The following is a 22,414-nucleotide window of genomic DNA, read 5'->3' on the forward strand; positions in this document are numbered from 1 at the left end:
AGACTGCGAGCAGCCATTTGTCCTGTCAAATGGCCCCTTTGAGCAAGACCTTGGAACCCAGTCTGCACACTTATTGTACCTCTGGTTAAGTGGTACATGGCAAAATGTGTGCCATTCATGCCAGTGGTTATATAACCAAATCTACTTTTGGGTTGTTTTATTACATATAAACAGGCAGACAGACAAGCAGACATCGAGGTTGAGAAGTCTGAGTCCAGTACCAAGATCTATATTTGTTTTCATCATTCATCGAAAACTAATACAACATTTTTGCATAGTTGATATATCTGAAACATGTAATGTGTTATTCAAAAATATTACATAAAATACTGATATATACAGTATATATATATATATATATATATATATATATATATATATATATATATGTGTGTGTGTGTGTGTGTGTGTTTGAGAAAGTATGGTATGAAATTGAAATCTCCACATATTTTGCTTGCTCACCATTTCCTTTAATTTCCTCAACATGTTGTGACACTTTATTTTTCATTTAAGTTTTAATACACAGATACTCCTAATACAAAGAGTGAGTTCTTTGGGTTTTGCAGTAACTAATAGCAGATATTGAAATAATCTGTGTTTTATTGTTGTTGCAGTAGTGGCTTTGATTTAAAAAAAGGACACCCTTTTTGAAAAGGTTTTGGCAGTTTATTACAATTATGTCGACAGAGCTTAACAAAGTAGTCAGAGGGCAAATTGTTGTGTTGAGTGATGATGGACGATCCCAGCGCAATGCTGCAGCTAAATTGAACATTTGTAAAGGGGCAGTATAATGCACACTACAGAAATGTTGAGAAACCAAGTGTCGGGGCGTCCGGGTGGCGTAGCAGTCTATTCCGTTGCCTACCAACACAGGGATCGCCGGATTGAATTCCCATGTTAACTCTGGCTTGGTCGGGTATCCCTACAGACACAATTGGCCATGTCTGGGTGGGCAGCCAGATGTGGGTATGTGTCCTGGTCGCTGCACTAGCACCTCCTCTGGTTGGTTGAGGTGCCTGTTCGGGGGGGGGGACTGGGGGGATTAGCGTGATCCTCCCACATGCTATGTCCCCCTGGTGAAACTCCTCACTGTCAGGTGAAAAGAAGGAGGAGGCATGTGGTAGTCTGCAGCCCTCCCCGGATCAGCAGAAGGGGTGGAGCAGTGGCCGGGACGGCTCCGAAGAGTGGGATAATTGACCAGGTATGATTGCGGAGAAAAGGGGGGAGGGGACAACTGCAGATTCAGCGTCAGACAGAATCCCAGCTGTAATTAAAGCAAATGGTGGACATACCAAATACTGAGAATTTTTGACTTTGTGCAAAATAATTTGATTTGTTAGCCAACCAAAAAAAAAAGCTGTAATTTTACTTAAGGTATATTAACTCAGCAAAAAAACTGGTAGTCTTTGATGAATGAGGAAAATGGACAGACCTTGGTAGTGGACTGAGTTATATTTTGTACAATGTTTCTCTTCTGTAGACGGGTTACAAAAGGAACATGTTAAGAACAGAGTAAGGAGAGGAGATAATTTAAAAAAAAACATGTTGCAGAGGCGTTTACCAGACTCGAGCCCAGGTTACTGGGATCAGGGCCTGAGCCCACATGGGACACATGTATCTGGTTGGAGATCACCAAGGAGCACACTTTTCTTTTTTGTCATACATCATCATGCATCATCCAATACATGGCGCACATGATGTTTTGCTGTTAGTTTGTTCTCTGGCTTGCATCACCTCCTGCACCCCTAGGCCCGTCCATGTCTAACTGCTGGGGTTGTTCGGTCCCTCAGGTATGTCATGGAGGTGATCCAGAGGGGTCGCACGGCTGTCAGGCCCGCATTGTTCCCTCCGCTCTGCGTGGTGCCTGCCGTCTCTGACAGTGAGCTCTCCGAGTCCGAGTACGTCCGCTGTGTTCTGTCAGTGTTCCTCCCCAACCAACCGATCTACCCACCAACCCTCCCACCCCACCCACCCTCCCACAGGTTTTCTTAACCCCCATTCCATGATTCATGACACCCCCCGCCTCACCTCACTCCCCACAGCCATAACTGACAAAGTGCTGTATGTATGTCTGCAGGGTGCATTTGCAGATGTATATATAGTATGGTTGTTTCAAGGTTTCAAGAGGTTATACACCCATATAAGATTTGGGTTCTCCATGTGACATTGACCGAGGTAGCCTCAACAAATTTTGTGTGCATGCAGAATAGGTTGAATGTTGCAGTTCCATTATTTAATTAAATAATGTTGCTAAGGGCATCCAGGTAGCGTAGCAGTCTATTCCGTTGCCTACCAGCATGGGGATCGCCGGTTTGAATCCACGTGTTACCTCCGGCTTGGTCGGGCGTCCCTACAGACACAGTTGGCTGTGTCTGTGGGTGGGAATCCAGATGTGGGTATGTGTCCTGGTCGCTACAGTAGCGCCTCCTCTGGTTGGTCGGGTCACCTGTTTGGGGGAGAAGGGGAACTGGGGGGAATAGCGTGATCCTCCCACGCGCTACGTCCCCCTGGTGAAACTCCCCACTGTCAGGTGAAAAGAGCGGCTGGCGACTCCACATGTATCGGAGGAGACATATGGTAGTCTGCGGCTATCCCCAGATTGGCAGAGGGGGTGGAGCAGTGACCAGAACGGCTCGAACAAGTTGGGTAAATAGCCGGATACAATCAAGGAGAAAAAGGGGGGGGGATGTTGCTAAATTTTTAATTATAATACTATTATTTCGGGAACAAATTTGACTTTTCCTTTAAACCAACATCCTTAATATGTGGTGAGAAGTCCCTGCTGGTAGTTTTCAGTGGAAAGAGATAGTATCTGGGTGAATGAGGAGAGACTTGCCCAATTTTTAAGCGAGTGCAATTAGATTCATCTCGTTATGTGAGAGGGGTTGTCTGTCAGAAATCTGTTTCACTGGCTCCTCTGATGAGTACTTTAGAGATGAAGTGCAATAAGGGAAGTGTGTGAGAGGCAGATGAAAGGTGAATCCCCTGATATAGCCAGTGGGTGTAGCTGCCCATCAGGCCCGGGAGGGGCTGAGAAACACTATGCATCTGGAAACCTGCACATGCCCCTCTTGACTTGCATCACATCATAGCCTGTAAAAGTACAGTGTCTTAATGCAGATGCACCATAAACAGAACAACAGGGACTGTGTGTGCTGAAGGATTAAAGGTTTTGAAAACTATGACGACTTGTAAGTAGTTAATTATCCATCCATCCATCCATCCATTATCCGAACCGCTTATCCTGCTTTCAGGATCACAGGGATGCTGGAGCTTTTCCCAGCAGTCATTGGGCAGCAGGCGGGGACACACCCTGGACAGGCTGCCAGGTCATCACACAGGGCCGACATACACACACATTCATACCTAGTAGCAATTTAGTACGGGCCGGTTCACCTGACCTACATGTCTTTGGACTGTGGGAGGAAACCAGAGCACCTGGAGGAAGCCCATGCAGATACGGGCAGAACATGCAAACTCCACACAGAGGACGACCCGGGACGGCCCCCCAAGGTTGGACTACCCCGGGGCTCGAATCCAGGACCTTCTTGCTGTGAGGCGACTGCGCTAATCATTGCACCACAGTTCTGCCAGTTATTTAACCATCATCACTAAATATATGGCTGCAGAAACCTCTATGCTATTTTAAAACTAACAATAAAATGACAGCATAGGGGAAAAACAATATTGAAATAATGAATAATAACTCTAAATACTTAAACTGTTGATTCTTATTTATACTGATTTGTTTAACACATAGACAATTTTCAATTAAAAAAACCTTCTGTTTTTCCCCATTGAAAGAGCATGTGAAATCATTGTGACTGTGTGGTATTTGTGCACTTTTATTACCATATGTACGCCTGCAGTAATCTGCTTTATAACTCATTTAGTGGACATCACCTAGTTGGAAATGTGCCGTTTTCTTTTTTTTTTTCCTGTTGTGCTGAATGTTCATCCCAAAACTATTGGTGGTAGGACATAGTTGGAACTGTTCGTAACCATTGCATCCCGTTACTGTTAGCAAGAAATATACGCAGATCTGAGACCCCAAGTAACTGGTAAGTTGTCCACTCTCAGAATCAAACCTGCAGAAGTGCACAGCTTGCCTGTGATGTTACTGAGAGTTAAACCACTCACCAGGACGAGATGCAGACTTTTAATGTTGTGATTAATTTGATCTGACCAAGGGCATCTGGGTAGCATTGAGGCCGATTCCATTGCCTACCAACTCGGGGATCGCCTGTTCAAATCCACGTGTTACCTCTGCCTTGATCGGGCGTCCCTACAGACACAATTGGCTGTGTCTGTGGGTGGGAAGCCGGATGTGGGTATGTGTCCTGGTCACTGCACTAGCGCCTCCTGTGGTCGGTTGAAGAGCCTATTCGGGGGAGGGGAGACTGGGGGGAATAGTGTGATCCTCCCACGCGCTACATCCCCCTGGCAAAACTCCTCACTGTCAGGTGAAAAGAAGCGACTGGCAACTCCACATGTATCGGTGGAGGAATGTGGTAGTCTGCAGCCCTCCTCGGATCAGCGGAGAGGGTGGAGCAGCGACCGGGTGGGGTAATTGGCCAAGTACAATTCGGGAGAAAAAGGGGAGAATTTTTTTTTTGTTGATTTGACCAAAACAATGTGAAATCATTGACATCTCGATGTGCAAACGTTCTGCAGTAATCAATCGGCGGTCAAATCTTCTTCTCAGGACTTACCGCGCCTGGCAAGACAACATCTTCTAGTAGGAGTCACTTAACACAAGCTTCAGCCAATGGCAGGGAGTCGGATATCACCTCCGTATTTAACTCCAGATGCAAGAGCCACTTTAATGCAACTTTAAGTTCACCTGAACTGCTGCCTTACTGACCAGGCATCCCTTTCTTTTTGCTGCCTTCTTTATAGTCTGTAATGTATTTTCTTCCTCATCAGAGTCTTGCTCTGCTGTGCAGCTTATGTCACACACACACACACACACACACACACACACACACACACGCACACATTGTGGCCTCAGATGTGCAATATAGTCCTCGCTTGTTGATATTTTAATGTCATTTATGTCCATTTCGTCCTTTGCTTTTTTTCTCAAACCATGTCACAAATCTGTTTTTTTTTTAAAGCAGCCTCAAACACTGACCTAACTATGCAACAGGATTACACCATGGTTGTTTTCTTTGCCAGATCTTGCGTTTACATACAAATGCACATATTGGTTTGATTGTCATGTGTCCTGACAATTATTTGCTAAGCTGCAAGATGTGTAGTTATGCATTTGACCCTGCACTAAAACCTGATCAGCAACAATAGTGTCTGACATATTGACCAGGTGAAAATGTTACATAAACCCATCGGTGATAATCTCTAAATTAGACAATGATATTTATAGAGAGTTCTAGTGTGTCCCCGAGCACAAGTGTATACTTTTTCATTGAGAAATTAATGACCAGAGGGAGGGAAAAATGATTTTTCTTCCCTGTTGTTTGGCAGACATAAGGGTCCCAGGAAGCAGCCTTGTGAGAACATCACTGTGGCCTACTACTTTTGTGGAGAGCCTATACCGTATCGAACGTCTGTCAAAGGAAGGATTGTCTCACTGGGCCAGTTTAAGGAGCTCCTAACAAAGAAAGGGAACTACAGGTGGGTGTCACGTCTCATGCATCTCATGATCCAAAAGTCCTTATCCACTACCACAGGCTCTTCATCAGCCTGCAGGGCAGATGAATCAGGAACAATTTATTGTCATTTCTTACATGTACTTGCGTACACAAAGAAACAAAATGTTATTTCTCCCAGCCCACAGCAGTGCAACACAAAAGACAAAAACTACTACTACTACTACTACTACTACTACTACTACTACTACTACTACTACTACTACTACCTTCGGCTGCTCCCGTTAGGGGTCGCCACAGAGGATCGTCCATATCCATTTCTTCCGTCCTTTGCATCTTCCTCTGTCACACCAGCCACCTGCATGCCCTCCCTCACCACATCCATAAAACTCTTCTTTGCCCTTCCTCTTTTCCTCTTCCCTGGCAGCTCAAAATTCAGCATCCTTCTTCCAATATACCCAGAATCTCTCCTCCACACATGTCTCCAAACCATCCAACCTGAGCTGTCTCTCTAATATACTCATCCCCAATCCTGTCCTTCTTCATCACTCCCAATGAAAATTTCAGCATTTTCAACTCTGCCACCTCCAGCTCCACGTCTTGTCTTTTCGTCAGTGCCAGTCTCCAAACCATATAACATAGCTAGTCTCACAACCATTTTGTAAACCTTCCCTTTAACTCTTGCTGCTACCTTCTCCACCCACTCCACCCTGCCTGCACTCTCTTCTTCACCTCTCTCCTGCACTCCCCGTTACTTTGGACAGATGACCCCAAGTATTTAAACTCGTCACCTCTACTCCTTGCATCCTGACCATTCCACTGTCCTCCCTCTCATTCACACATAGGTATTCCGTCTTGATCCTATTGACTTTCATTCCTCTTCTCTCCAGTGCATACCTCCACCTCTCCAGGCTGTCCTCAACCTGCACCCTACTCTCACTACAGATCACAATGTAATCCGCGAACATCATCCACGGAGACTCCTGCCTGATCATGTTCGTCAACCTGTCCATCACCATTGCAAACAAGAAAGGGCTCAGAGCTAATCCTTGATGTAATCCCACCTCCACCTTGAACCCATCTGTCGTTCCAACCGCACACATTGTCACACTCCCCTCATACATATCCTGCACCTCTCCTACATACTTCTCTGCAACTCCCGACTTCCTCATACAATACCACACCTCCTCTCTCGGCACCCTGTCATAGGCTTTCTCTAAATCCACAAAGACACAATGTAACTCCTTCTGGCCTTCTCTATACTTCTCAATCAACATTCTCAAAGCAAACATCGCATCTGCAGTGTTCTTTCATGGCATGAAACCATACCGTTGCTCGCTAATCGTCACCTCTCCTCTTAACCTCGCTTCTATTACTCTTTCCCATATTTTCATGCTGTGGCTGATCAACTTTATACCTTTGTAGTTGCTACAGCTCTGCACATCACCCTTGTTCTTGAAAATCGGTACTGGTATGCTTCTTCTCCACTTCTCAGACATCCTCTCACCTACCAAGATTGTGTTAAACAATCTAATTAAAAACCCCACTGCCATCTCTCCTAAACACCTCCATGCCTCCACAGGTACGTCATCAGGACCAACTACCTTTCCACTCCTCATCTTCTTCATAGCTGCCCTCTCCTCCTCTTTGCTAATCCACCACACTTCCTGATTCACTATCCCTACATCATCCAACCTTTTCTCTCTCTCATTTTCTTCATTCATCAGCCCCTCAAAGTATTCCTTCCACCTTCTCAGCACACTCTCCTTGCTTATCAGCACATTTCCATCGCTATCCTTGATCACCCTAACTTGCTGCACATCCTTCGCAGCTCGGTCCCTCTGTCTAGCCAATCGGTACAAGTCCTTTTCTCCTTCCTTAGTGTCTAACCTGTCATACAACTCACCATACGCCTTTTCGTTTGCCTTTGCCACCTCTCTCTTCACTTTGTACTGCATCTCCTTGTACTCCTGTCTGCTTTCTTCATCTCTCTGACTATCCCACTTCTTCTTTGCCAACCTCTTCCTCTGTATAATTTGCTGTACTTCCTCATTCCACCACCAAGTCTCCTTGTTTTCCTTCCTCTGTCCTGATAACACACCAAGTACCTTCCTAGCTGTCTTCCTCACTATTTCTGCAGTGGTTGCCCAGCCATCCGGCAACTCTTCACTATCACCCAGTGCCTGTCTTAACTCCTGCCTGAACTCCACACAACAGCCTTCCTTCTTCAACTTCCAGCATTTGATCTTTGGCTGTTCCTTCACTCGCTTCCTCTTCTTGGTCTTCAAAGTCATCTTACAGTCCACTATCTGATGCTGCCTAGCTACATTCTCCCCTGTCACCACCTTGCAGTCTCCAATCCCTCTCAGATCGCGCCTTCTACATAAAATATAGTCCACTTGTGTGCACTTTCCTCCACTCTTGTATGTCACTCTGTGTTCCTCCCTCTTCTTGAAATATGTATTCACCACAGCCATTTCCATCCTTTTCGCAAAATCCACCACCATCTGTCCTTCCACATTTCTCTCCTTGACACCATACCTACCCATCACCTCCTCAACACCTCTGTTTCCTTCACCAACATGCCCATTGAAGTCCGCTCCAATCACCACTCTCTCCTCCTTGGCTACCCTCTCCACCATGTCATCCAAATCACTCCAGAATCGTCTTTCTCTTCCATCTCACACCCAACTTGTGGGGCATATGTGCTGATAACATTCAGCAATACACACAAAAGACAAAAACACACATCCAAAATGTCCCCAAAATGACACCACCAAAAACAGAGAACAAAGCAAAAAAAAAAACAAACAAACACAAATAGTTAACAACACAGTCCACCCAGTGCAACACAGTCCAAAAAATTCCTCTGTCAAGAGAACAAACGCCAGCCAGGATGACTGTCGGAACTGCCGGTCTGAATGGGCTATTAGTTAGCTTAGCATGCCCCACTTCCGCATCCTCTCAGACTACCCTCGGTGTTTCCTATTCGGGCGCAGCTAAGTGCAGGGCCGTGGTCCTTGGTCCCACAGGACGCAGCAGACCTGGCCCCCTCAGCCGATCCAACACCAGCTCTTCCAGCCAGACACCTTTGACACGCCTCCCTGCACTCCACACGATGACACAAACGCAGACGCAGACAGAAACACTGCACAGTCGACGCTAGGCAAGGCCGCCGCCAGACCGCCTCAGTGTTTCCTCTCGGGCACAGCTCTGGTCAGGGCCGTGGTCCCTGGGCCCACAGGACACAGCAGACCAACCTCTTTCAGCTGATCCAACCCCAGCTCTCCCAGCCATCCATCCATCATCCAAGCCACTTAACCTAATTAGGGTCGCAGGATGCTGGAGCCTATCCCAGCAGTCATTGGGCGGCAGGCGGGGAGACACCCTCAATAGGCCACCAGGCCATCACAGGGCTGACACACTCACACCTAGGGACAATTTAGAAGGGCTGATTCACCTGATCTACACGTCTTTGGACTGTGGGAGGAAACCGGAGCACCCGGAGGAAACCCACGCAGACACAGGGAGAACAGGGAGCACTCTCCCAGCCATTAAACAAAAAATAAAAATAAAAAATCGACGATCAAAATAAAAATGTTACATGATAACACAAACTTAGACGCAGATGTAGACATGGACAAAGACACTGCATAGTCAGTACTGGGTGAGGCCGCCACAATTGTGAGTTTGCGCCGCCATCTTCCCACCACCCACCATCACCCACTGAAGGCATAACATAGGCGACATGTATGACTATCCCTAAAGACAGTATGAACACTGACTTAACAAGTGATGCACCTTCATGCTCTGCATAATGTGCAGACAGACTTTCATTATTTATGACCAGTGTGAAGGCAAGGAGAGACAGCTTTCAACACGCCACATCATTAAGAACATTTTCCTCAAGTTGTCACACATTTTGAGTTGTTCTTATCCACCAGCCTATTCTGTCCTGTTCTATGTGCTAATATTCCCTTGTGATCTGACGTGATTTGGACATGTGTATATTCAAGAGGGTTTGAGCATCATTAACAAGCCACCTTTCTAAATGTAAAGACATCTTCTACACCAGGCTGTGGTTCTGGTTGTGGATTGACAATGGATTGTTCTTTACAAGAATGAAAGCCATTTAATGTAACCAGCTAAAATACAATTTTGGGTTTGTGTAGATGGTTAGGTTTGCTGATGCCGTTGTCTTAGCATTTTGAGCTTTCGCCTTGAACGACTTGAAAATAACTGGTACACGAACATGTGTTTTTTTCATAATGCATTCATGACTGTGAAGTTAACCCCTCCAACTTCAGCCTCACCACTTTTGCTTTTTTTACCCAACCAATTGCAGGTATTATTTCAAGAAGGTAAGCGATGAGTTTGACTGCGGAGTGGTGTTCGAAGAGGTACGTGAAGATGATGCTGTCCTCCCCATCTTTGAGGAGAAGATCATCGGGAAAGTTGAAAAAGTTGATTGAAGAGAAGTTCGAGAAAAGGAGATGCGCGCACGTGTGTGTGTGTGTGTGTGTGTGTGTGTGTGTGTATGTCCGTGTGCATGGGCATGTGTGAAGGCAGTCTGAGATGGGATGAGGAGCTGTCGGATGGCAAACAGGAAGTGCTTAGTGGAAGCTGAAGTGACGGTGGAGAAAGCAATACAGAAGAAATGGATGTGGAGGTGGAAGGCAGTGAGATAAGAGAAGGCGTTGACGGCGGGGTCACTGTGGCCGCCGTGTGACTTTTAAGGATTTTGTAGTCCTTAACAATGTACTCAGAGCCACCGCCGCGGTCACGGGTACAAGGAGCCGGTCTGGAAGAGAAGACCTCGTGATGTTCGTGGAGAGTCATGTAGCATTGTAAAGTCTGACCAGATAGAGGAACTATAAATCTGCTAATAAAGCGACATATTTTTGATATGATGTATCAGAAGGTATCCTTTCTAAAGTAACCACACTTGTAATTTTTATATGTATTGGTACCAGATGTGTACAGTTTGTCCGTTTAAAAAAAAGTAACAAAGTTTTATATCTATTTAAGTATTTAAATAAAAACTCTGTTGTTTTCAGTCTTACTAGAATAGGGGCATCGTCCCAGATCAACTCAATCAAGATCTTTGACAGGGCTGGGTTTTCATTTTTGTGTTTGTTTGTTTGTTTTCTGTTTGTTTTCTAGTACATGGTAACAGCCTTTTCAAACGTATGTCCATGCTCTACCAAGTGCTTTTAACACTCACCTTACCAGTACTCTTGGAAATGGGAAGCAGTCGGGCTGCACTTCCTGTGTATTATACATGACTGACTATGTTTACATGTTGGCAGAACAAGCAGAATTGTGATTTAACAGCCCCGCCCCGTGAAATTGACCATGCACATGAGGAAATCGCAGTAGACTGTGGCTAGGTATGATCACAGGGCTAAATGTAGCCGGTGACTGAAATTAAACAGGTTTCCTCTGCACCATCCCCACCCAGCCCGATTTAGCTCTGAAGAGAATGGCCTTTGATTCAACACGCATGAAACAAGTCATGTCCTGACGGCCGGGCACAGTTTACATTAGCACGATGCCCAGACGGTTTTGGGCATGCGCTTTTTTTATTTTCCCTTTTGACTTCAATGTGTTACGTGGCGTTTAAAAAGTTTAAAAATGGTTTCTTCAGCCTAAGGTGTCTCAATAGATGTAGAAACTCAATCAAAGTTGACGGATGCAAACTGTAATTTGAATATCTATGCAAAGCCGTTTGCAGTTGGCAGACAGCTTGCCCCAGTCGTTCAAAATACCCTAACAGCATTTCTTTGTTTTTTAAGCGAAGTAGAAACGCTTTTTGTAATCTAAATGTTGGGAGTGAATGGGCGTCCGGGTGGCGTGATGGTATATCCCGTTGCCTGCCAACACGGGGATCGCCAGTTCGAATCCCCGTGTTACCTCCGGCTTGGTTGGGCGTCCCTACAGTCACAATTGGCCGTGTCTGCTGGTGGGAAGCTGGATGTGGTATGTGTCCTGGTCGCTGCACTAGTGCCTCCTCTGGTCGGTGGAGGTGCCTGTTTGAGGGGGAGGGGGAACTGGGAGGAATAGCGTGATACTCCCACGCTCTACGCCCCCCTGGTGAAACTCCTCACTGTCAGGTGAAAAGAAACGGCTGGCGACTCCACATGCATCGGAGGAGAGATGCATTGGAGGAGGCATGTGGTAGTCTGCAGCCCTCCCTGGGGTGGAACAGAGGGGGTGGAGCAGGGATCGGAACAGCTATGAAGAGTGGGGTAATTGGCCAAATACCATTGGGGAGGGAAAAAAAGGGGGGGTCAAAAAAGAAAAAAAAATGTCGCCGGGGACAACATGGAAGTTGTGCACAGAAATGCTTTTGTAGTGAAGTACAATCGGACACGCAACGCCTATCTGCGTTCTCCTGCAGGTTTGGTTTTCAGCTAAAAAGGCTGTTAGTGGATTGTAAGGCTGCATGTAATCATAGTCAGTGTTGATAAAGTCATGAAAATGAACGACTTCTCGAAGATGCCCTTAACTGATCATTCCGGTACCGTTTATTTTCCCCCCAAAAAGTGCTTCCTGTTTTCTTTGATGGTAACATTTATTGAGGTTCGGTATGCAAAGACAAGCTATGTTTCAGCTCCCCCTGAGTTCGTTGGAAGAGCCGCTTTACAGCATCTGTATGGGACGTCCACAACCGCCACGTTAAGGGAATATTATGACGAGTGTTTTTATACTGGCCGAGAGTCTATCAGATGGCTCAGTAGACTGGTGCATCATCTGAAGTTGTATAACAACGCAGATTTATTGGTCCATGGGAGCTGTGAGTGCTAGCGGATGCTGAAACGTCATGTTGATGTTTAGATCAGGTATCCCAGGGCTCTCCAACACAGACCACGGGTTTACCATGAACCACATGATTAGCTGACCTGTTATTAATTCCCTCCAGACCACACATTGTAACGATCATGAATTAGTAGACTCGCTAGCCGGTTGGCTAACGAGTTGGACCCTTTATTCGACTGGTTAACGCAGGCGTCCCGGGTTCGCTTCCCGGCTGCCCCTGAATTCGCTACATTGGTGTCAGAAGTGGGATGGTGAGGCCATCGGAAGCGCGTGCACCCAGAGGCGTGAGGGAGCTGATGTGCTGAAGCGCGGGGGACACACTTGCCGAAAGGGGGGGGGGGTGTAACGACCATGAATGACTGGACTCGCTGGCTAACGGGTCTGACCCTTTAGTTGACTGGTTAGTGCGTCCTGGTTTCCCCCTGAATTCGCTACCATATGGTCTCACATTGCCTTCCTCCAGTTGTTCCAGTTGTTCAATGCAATGATAGGAAATGGCTCCTTCAAATTTAATGTTAAACATCAATACCTATTTGTATTCTGTGATGCCTGAGGTGATTTTGCATTACGTACACTAGCGGACATATTGAGTCATCTGAAACGGGAATGATTAATTGGGTGTTGAGCCATTTAAGAGGGCAGCCATTGAAACTGATTTATAACGTGTAGCCTTCCATAGCTTAATATAGCTAAATTTGGTGCCTGGTGGTAGGAATGAATTGTTTAGTGCAAAACAATCAACTTTTTTGATAGGTCACATTACACCAAAGAGAAAACGGTATAGGTAGTTAATGTTGCCCTTATCTTCTCCATCTATCTTTTTTCACCTTCTCTCATGGGTACTCTTCATCATTTTGTGATAATGCTCATTGTTTGATATCTGATTGTCCAAGTCTGTGTCGTAGTTGAAGCTCTTGCACAGAATATGACAGAATGTGTTTATGGACCAGGTGCAGAAGATAGCAGCCTTCAGCCCGACGTGCGAAGGCACCCTAAAATAACGGTTTTCAATGTCAGCTTTTGCCGGTATGTAATCTATCTGAAAAAATGGTTGAATATACGAGGCGGAACAGTTCACAATGTTCACGGTGCATTACATTTTCAGTGATGCAAGGAAAAAACTGAAAGACAATCTAAATCACATCCCCCTCTCCAACAGTTTTAGGTGGTTTGGAGACTCTAAATTGTCCATGTATGGACTCTATCAGGTCCAGATATGAATGGGGTGTGTGTGTGTGGGGGGGGGGCTAGATTGGGCTCCAGCCACCCATCACCCTGAACTGGATTAAGTGGGTAAAATGAATGAATGATTTTGATGGTTTCCAACTACTGGCCATTGCCAGTGTAATAAAATATACACTTGTTGACTTCACGGATTGTTTCCCCCTCTCTGGTGAAATCATCTGGTGTTGTAATTCATTGTAAAGAAAAGCTGCATACATAGAACTCAAAATGGACACGAACGTCACTAGTTTGTTGATTTATTTACGCCTACTCAGAGCGTTCTGCACTCGGAGGTGACATACATATCTGGATGACAGTTGGTGAATAAGACTACTGAATGTTAAGCTAATCAGCCCCGACTGAGAGGTCGCTCAGAGTTCTCTGTGGTGTTTTACTGAGTTCATTCACGTCTTACTTTACTTGACAGTTTAGCTACTGTACTTATGAGAAGACTCGCACCTAAGCATTAATTGTCATTTCTCAAATCACCACTTATCACAAAAATAATGTGCACACATGTCCAAAACCAGAGGAGGTGTATTGAATATGATGGGGGGTTTAATAGGTTCCATTCCACCACTGGTGCAAATTGCACAACAGGATGGGCTGAAAAGACCAAATGATTTGAAATCCTGCAGGCCGCCATCTTTGTGCACCTTGTCCAACTGCGCTGGAGTCCACAGGGAGGCATGCAGTAATGACCGCCTTTTTTTATTGTAATTATTGAGTCTGATAAACTTTACGAGTGGACCTTTAAAATCGGAGTGTTGTGTTGCATAGTTATCTAATGTAAGAAATGTCTCCTTTTCAGAGATGCTGGTTTTGTATTTATTTAGGTGCACATTTCTAATTGAATAATTTTAACATGTGTCTTGGCCTCTCGTCATGTTTTATAATCAGATTTTGAGTCAATGACCTTTGAAGTTTGTAGAAGCCGTCATCCGTTTTATCCTTATGTTTATTGTTTGTTGTTTGTTATGGGATCTGAGATGACTCTTACTGTGAAAGCCCCCAAAGTGATTTCCCCTTATTTAAGATCAATGAAATGTGTATGATAAACATCAGAGTGCCTTTATTTCAATCTTGATGATGCCTGCTATGTGATCCCCCCCCCCCAACCAGATGGTTTCGTAATTACAGGGACTAGCTTTATGTGACATTTTTTTAGACATTTTGTGCAAGGGTGTTTTTTTATGTTTGTTGCAGTTGTGTCTTTTCTATGTAAATATGTACTATTTAAAACGTCATCAACCAGCAGCCTGATCAGCACATTCAGTACCATGGACCTGTTTCTTTTTGCTAACTAGTGTAGACATCGTTAAAGGTACTTTGACAATAAACACATGCAGTAAACCAGAGCTTTTGAGTGTCGAGTGTAATTTGATCAAATTTCTTCTCATGTCATCATCATTGCCGGCCACTCGGGGTCGAGTAGGACCGTCCTCCCTCTGGGTCCTCAGGTGGGTGCAGAGGCTGATCATGGAGCCGCATAATGGGACGATGCCTGCGCATGACAGCATTTTACGTGGAGTGGCTGAGGCACCTGCAGCCACCACACGGTCCTTGGCAGGGGGTGGCCAGAGTCCAATGAAATGGAGAACAAGGACGATTTGGGCACCACCCTCTTTTGCAGCCTTCATCCCCCTTCACTGTCGTTGTGACCTGGAGACATCCTCCGCCAGTTCCACCGTTGAGGTCTTTGTTGGATCAAGCTTCGTCTGGAACCTCCTCCTTGACCTATCAGCCTTGGGTGACCCCTACCAGGAGCCAAGCTCCGGACGGCATAGCTTTTGGTATCACTGGTACACGCAAGCTTCTCCACCAAGGCAAGGTGGCCATCCAGGAGAAGTCTTCTCATGTATGCTTACATAGACATGGTGTGTCCTCTTTTTCAACATTTCATTTTTGCCTGACTGTTGACTTTTATTTGAACGCACTTTTCCTATACTTGGTCAAATTGATATTTCTCTGAAAGCTTAATTCCAAATCCAATGCAATTTCAGAATTAACACAGCCCAACAGTGCCAGTAAGGTTGACATCGGAGGTCATAGTAATGTTTTCCGTGGAGGGGCTGGACGGATGCAGGCTGCAGTAGTGACTTCCTGCTATGACCTGAAGAGGGCAGTCTTAATTCAACTAATATAATATTTACAACTATTTCACGCTCTCCCAGCCAAATGACAGAACAAACCTATTTATGATGATACAAACTGAAATGCCAGTCACTGTCTGTGTCCTATAAACTATAGCAACAGGTTTAATATTGTATGAACAGAGAAATCCCAGTCGATGTCCTGTATTGAGAGGAGTATAGGAAATGTTATATATATACACACATACATATACATATATTTATATGTATACGTATATATATATACACACACACACACACATATATATATATATATATACACACACATATATATGTGTGTGTGTATATGTGTATATATACATATATTATATGTATACGTATATGTATATGTATACATATGTGTATATGTATGTGTGTGTGTATATATGTATATATATATGAATATACTTGTATATATATGAATTTACCTGAGTCACTGGATTATTTTGCTCATTTGTTGAGCACTTTCCGTACCGTTGAGTGTTTCTTTAAACAAAGTTTTATATATATATATATATATATATATATATATATATATATATATATATATATAAACACACACACATATATATTAGATTAGATTAGATTGTTTTATTAGCCACACGACCAAGGCCGGTAGAAATGGTTTTTCGTGCACAAACTCTGCAGCACAATACATACATGGACAACAACAGACACTCCACATATTATCAAAAACAATATAGTTACACAATAGCAGAAACAAACACATCACGCATAACAATTAGGTGAATGACGGGATTTGTGCCAATGGTGTGTGAGTAGGGGACTATAGGGAGGAATTCAGAGTCCTGATGGCTAGGGGGAAAAAACTGTTTGTGAAGCGTTTAGTCTTAGTGGACAGTGACCTGTAGCGCCTCCCTGAGGGAAGGATCTGAAAGAGGTGATGAGCAGGATGTGAGGGGTCAGAGATGATCTTCTTTGTTCGCTTTACAGTCTGGTTAGTATGTAGAGATTCAACTGAGGGGATTGGGTTGCCTATGATTTTGGATGCCTTGTTGACAATCCGCTGCAGTTTTTTCCATGTATGACTGTCCGTGTCGCCATACCATACTGTAACAGAAGATGTTATGATGGATTCAGTAATGGCTGAGTAAAACAGAACAAGCAGGTGATGTTTGATCCGGTTTTTTTAAGCTGCCTAAGAAAGTCAAGTCGTTGTTGAGCTTTTGCAGTGATGTGTTCTGTGTTAGTTTTCCACTTCAGGTTATTGCTGTATATGTTACAAGGAATTTAAAAGAGCCGGTGGTGGCGATGGGGTCTCCGTTCATTTATATGGGTGTTTTAGGATTCGGCATGTATCGGAAGTCAATAATGAGTTCTTGGGTTTTGACTGTATTAAGCAGGAGGTTGTTGTTTGCACACCAAGTGACAGCTTGGTCTACTGCAGTGCGGTACTGGGTGTCATCATTGTTGGAGATTAGGCCTACAATGGCTGTGTCATCTGCGTATTTTATTATTTTCACAGAGTTAGCCGGGGGAGAGAACACAGCCCTGAGGAGCACTTGTACTGAGGGTAAGAGGGTGTGAGGTTAGGTTATTAACCTTCACCCTCTGTGGCCTGTTCCACAGGAAGCTCCGAATCAAGTGCCATATGGCTAGGTCGATATTCATATCCAAGAGTATGGTAAACAGTTTGAGTGGGTTGATGGAGTTGAAGGTGGAACTAAAGTCTCTGAACAGGATGCGTGTGTAGGTGTTTGGTGATTCCAGGTGTTGCAGGGCATGGTAGAGCGCTATGCTAACTGCGTCCTCAACAGACCGGTTGGCTTGATAGGCAAATTGATATGGGTCCATCATTGGGGAGATGCAAGATTTCAAGTGTGACAGAATGATGCGCTCAAATGCTTTCATGGCCACAGATGTACTGTGCATATACTATTATTATTATTGTTATTATTATTATTATTATTATGGCCATGATGGCCTGGCTGCCTGTCCAGGGTGTCTCCCCGCCTGCCGCCCAATGACTGCCGGAATAGGCTCCACCATCCCTGTGACCCTGAGAGCAGGATAAGCGGTTAAGATAATGGATGGATGGATATATTATTATTATTATTATTATTATTATGAAACAGGCTTGTACTGTCTCATAAAGAATTTACTTGAGTCACTTGATTATTTTGTTCCTCATTTGTTGAGCACTTTCATTTCCATTGAGTGTTTCTTTTAACAAAGTTATACGTATATACCTTGTGGAGCTGTAAGTTGTGTGTTGTTATTCATGACCCATATAACTTGATCAATGCTTTATAAAGTAGTGATTTTGTATAGGGGAGTGGACTGCAATCAGCAGTTAGCGTTGCCAGTGATGTTTGCTTATCATTTTAGAAACCCGTATTGAAAATTACGGCTATGGCTATGGCTTGAAGAGTATAAACTGGGTAGGGCTCTAAGATCCATGAACTCAGGTGAGTTAGTTCAGCCAAGAGTCCAAACCAAACACGGTGGAGCAGCATTTAGCTGTTATGCTGTATGCAACTGGAACAAACTACCAGAAGAGCTTAGATGCGCCCCAAATATAGCAATTTTTAAATCTAGGTTAAAAACATTTCTTTTTTTCTCTTGTGCCTATGATTGAGCATTAAAACCTGCACGTTATTCCTACTGCTCTTTAATTCTGGAAGTAGATCTCTAGTCACTCCCGGTGGGGAAGTGACTATGTTTTTATTCCATTTTTTTTTGTATTTTGTATTTTCTTTTCATAGTACCTGTGTTTTAATTATATTACTCTTTTTAATTAGTATTTCAAAGTCGAAGCCCTGCATTTTCGGTTTTTACCGATTTTCACCGAAAAATACCCAGGTTTTTTAAAAGGAGCAGATCGGTTAAAACTGATTTTCAGCCGTATTTTATGTTCCCACGGATCCAAAAGTTGTTCCTGTTCATGTGAGGTTATGTAACAGTGTCCTCTTGTGGCGAAATTGGGCATGCTGGATGGCTTTGAAAAATAAAAACCGAAAACACTGAGCCTTGTACTTTGTACTCTTTTAATTATATTTTATATATGATTGTTCCTATTTGTTTTTATTTACTCTCTTTTGAATATATTTTATATGGGTGTTCCTTTTCTGTTTATTTGTGCAAAGCACACTGAATTGCCATGTGTACGAAATGTGCTATATAAATAAAACTTGCTTGCTTGCTAATATTGCCGTGAAAATAAAGAAACCAGGCCACACTGTTCAAAGAACTCGAATGTAATTTTTCAAATGCCCAGACAGATTTTGGTAACACTGCTGGCGTGTAGTATTAGTCAATACTCATTTTCACTCCAATAGCGTCATCAACTGACAGTATTGATCATCTTAAAGAACAAAACCTAATTCCTAAAACACATTAATGTGCTGTTTAGTCAATGAGCAGGATGAGCTTCAGAGACAGAATCTGAAGTTGGATATACTAAATAAACTGTAGATAAGAGTCTTAAGACTCAGAGGCCTTAACACCAAACAGCAGAAATGTACAAAGACATAGTGCTTGCATACTATTCAGACTAGGACATTGTATGCATTTGAAGGTATTGCCATAACAGGATACTCTATGCTATTATATGTTGATTTAAACACAACTTATTGGTCCTGAATGTCTGTTGCAAGTTGAGTGAATAGGACTGACAACTAGTTGTCAAATACCTGACAACTGGTTTGCAACAGCAACTAAGAGTTTACCACCACAAGAGACTTACTTGTGCATTAGGGTTTCCTTTTTCAGTGAAGACATGAAGGTTTATGCAAATGTCTCCTCCTCTTGCCTCACATCCCAGGGATGAGGGCTCCTCTGGGGGACCCCGCTGTCTTGTGAAGCCCTCATTAATATTCTTTGCCACTAGTTCCAAAAGCGAAAAGTACACCAAACAACGTTTGAATGAACAGAACATGCAAAAGATAAATGTGTGGAAATGATCTCTGATGATGTTTCTGCCTCTCTGGAACAGACAGAAGTGGATTAGCTCTTCCCACACACTAGACAGTACATGTCAGAGGGGTACACAGTACAAGTTCAATTGCTTAAATAGGGTGAATGTGGTTACATCAGCATGCCAAACTCTCAGTGATTCAGTTTACAGTTTATGTTGTTTTTTGTCCCCCCCTTTTTCTCCCCAGTTGTACCCGGCCAATTACACCGCTCTTCCGAGCTGTTCCGGTTGTTGCACCCCCATCTCTGCCGATCCGGGGAGGGCTTCCGACTACCACATGCCTCCTCCGATATATGTGGAGTCGTCAGCCGCTTCTTTTCACCTGCCAGCGATGAGTTTCGCCAGGGGGACGAAGCGCGTGGAAGGATCACGATATCCCCCCCTCCTCCGAACAGGCGCCCCGACCGACCAGAGGAGGCGCGAGTGCAGTGACCAGGACATACACCCACATCCAGCTTCCCACCCGCAGACACGGCCAATTGTGTCTGTAGGGACGGCCGACCAAGCCAGTGGTAACACGGGGATTCGAACCTGCGATCCCTAATGTTTGTAGGCAACGAAATAGACCGGTACACTACCCGGACGCCCCCTTATACTAGTTTATGTTGTTGATTTATGATTTAGTTTCAAAGAAGAAAAAAACAACTCCTGTCTTGGTTTGCTCCAAGAGTTTCTGCCACTATTACAACTGCCATGCTACTATAGGAAATAAACAAAACAAGTGGTGTTGGACAGGACGACCTCCTCCACCTTAAAGGAAACTCAAAGTGATAGGGCATTGTATAAAATGAAAGCATATAAAACGGAATCTTTGTAGATAAAAGTAATTAAGTACATGTCTTCATCCATTTCTGAGTTCTACTGGAATATATATAATTTTGACGGATGACCTTGACTCCTAAACATCGACCATCAAAATAACACAGTTTTTACTACAGCAATGGATAAACCTATATATATATATTGTTTCAAGAAAATTGGATAATTTCTGGCCAAGACAAATCAAAAAGTTTCACTTTTCTGGTGACCTTGACCATGACCCTGTCTCAGTCTTGACCAAAATGTAAGGGGAACCCTCTGAGATGGTATCCCATTGGATCCACTATTTATGTTTCATTCGAGCTTGCTTTTTCCATAATGTTGGTAACACAAAATTACCCCACGAAAACAAAGTGGACCAAAAAACACTAACCCACCTACTACTCCTAATAATAATAAGGATGATCCTGATTGACATAGCCCTTCACATAAAAGCAGAGATTACCGGGTGCTTCATACAAGATGCATGAAAAACATGATCACTGCAAACAGTTCTGATGAGTAACGTAGGGGATTTGAAGCAATAAAGTCTTTCCCACAGCGCCTACGTGTAACACAACACATTGCTGCATGCTAGCTTCTGTATTGTGTCTGACATTCTTGTGTAAGAAGTGGGGTTGCTGTGAAGCATCTAGTGTGTTCGTGTAGTGTTGTGTGTCTGTCACGTCTCACTCTCAACCTTCACTGCTGGCTATCAGAAATGTGAACAGGAGAGCCAAGCGCCTAAGTCTCTCCCTGCCAGTACATAGCCTCTCCAACAGCGAGCCCTATGTAGCGTCTCCTCGTGGTGACACACGGTAACTGGGTACACATTGGACCCTGGCTGAACTACAAGGGACTCGGAGGAGGTCTGGCCCCTAGATGTGCGGTACGCAGGCCCACCGGTGTGTGGATATTCCCTAATGCCCAAGAACCAGCCCCCAGCTATGGGTTAACTAGTGCCACTGCCTAGTGGATACCTCGGGAGAGGAATAGGCTATGGGAGTAAACCCCTACAGAAAATCAACGTCTACAGTGCTGTTGTTTTTGTTTTTGTTTTCTTGCCCTTTTGTATCTGTTTAAGTCGGTGAGTACTGCTGGCATCTTGTGTGGCTGCTGCTTCTCCCTCTCGTAGCCCCCCCTTCCCATCCACCCCTGTAGGTCTGTGTTATGTTTATCTGTTGTCTTGTTTCACCCCGTTTATTGTAAAGCGACTTTGAATGTTATAAGTTTGATTTATTGTCGTCCATGAAATCCTCTGTGCTAATGTTGTGGGGACGTCATTTCCACCCCCGGAAATGTAGCTTAGCCAAGAGAACGAGGATTTGTTTTTTTGGACGGCGTATTTAGAGTAGATTCGAGTGAGCAATTATAGAGGTATAAAGTTGATCAGCCACAGCATGAAGATATGGGATAGAGTAATAGAAGCTAGGGTAAGAGGAGAGGTGACAATTAGCTAGCAGCAGTATGGTTTCATGCCACGAAAGAGCACCACTGATGCGATGTTTGCTTTGAGAATGTTGATTGAGAAGTATAGAGAGGGCCAGAAGGAGGTACATTGTCTTTTTGGATTTAGAGAAAGCCTATGACAGGGTGCTGAGGAGGAGGTCGGTAGTTGCAGAGAAGTATGAAGGAGTGGTGCAGGACATGTATGAGGGAAGTGTGACAATGGTGAGGTGTGCGATTGGAATGACAGATGGGTTCAAGGTGGAGGTGGGATTACGTCAAGGCTCAGCTCTGAGCCCTTTCTTGTTTGCAATGGTGATGGACAGGTTGACGGACAAGATCAGGCAGGAGTCTCCGTGGACGATGATGTTCGCGGATGACATTGTGATCTGTAGCGAGAGTAGGGTGCAGGTTGAGGAGAGCCTGGAGAGGTGGAAGTATGCACTGGA

The 22,414-nt window shown here is 44.3% G+C and overlaps 1 protein-coding gene across 1 annotated transcript in view; it reads left to right on the top strand.

Moving 5' to 3' along the window:
* The window catches only part of axin1 (axin 1), a 43,697-nt gene extending 33,590 nt beyond the window's left edge, over nucleotides 1-10,107 (top strand). Inside the window, exons 9-12 of the mRNA XM_056288176.1 lie at nucleotides 1,791-1,902; nucleotides 4,543-4,578; nucleotides 5,507-5,634; nucleotides 9,955-10,107. Coding sequence (XP_056144151.1) covers nucleotides 1,791-1,902; nucleotides 4,543-4,578; nucleotides 5,507-5,634; nucleotides 9,955-10,081 — 403 coding nt within the window. The 3' untranslated portion in view covers nucleotides 10,082-10,107. The remainder of the gene's footprint in view (nucleotides 1-1,790; nucleotides 1,903-4,542; nucleotides 4,579-5,506; nucleotides 5,635-9,954) is intronic.
* The last annotated feature ends 12,307 nt before the right edge of the window (nucleotides 10,108-22,414 follow it).

Source organism: Lampris incognitus, chromosome 10 (assembly GCF_029633865.1).
Source record: "Lampris incognitus isolate fLamInc1 chromosome 10, fLamInc1.hap2, whole genome shotgun sequence".
Lineage (NCBI taxonomy): Eukaryota > Metazoa > Chordata > Actinopteri > Lampriformes > Lampridae > Lampris > Lampris incognitus.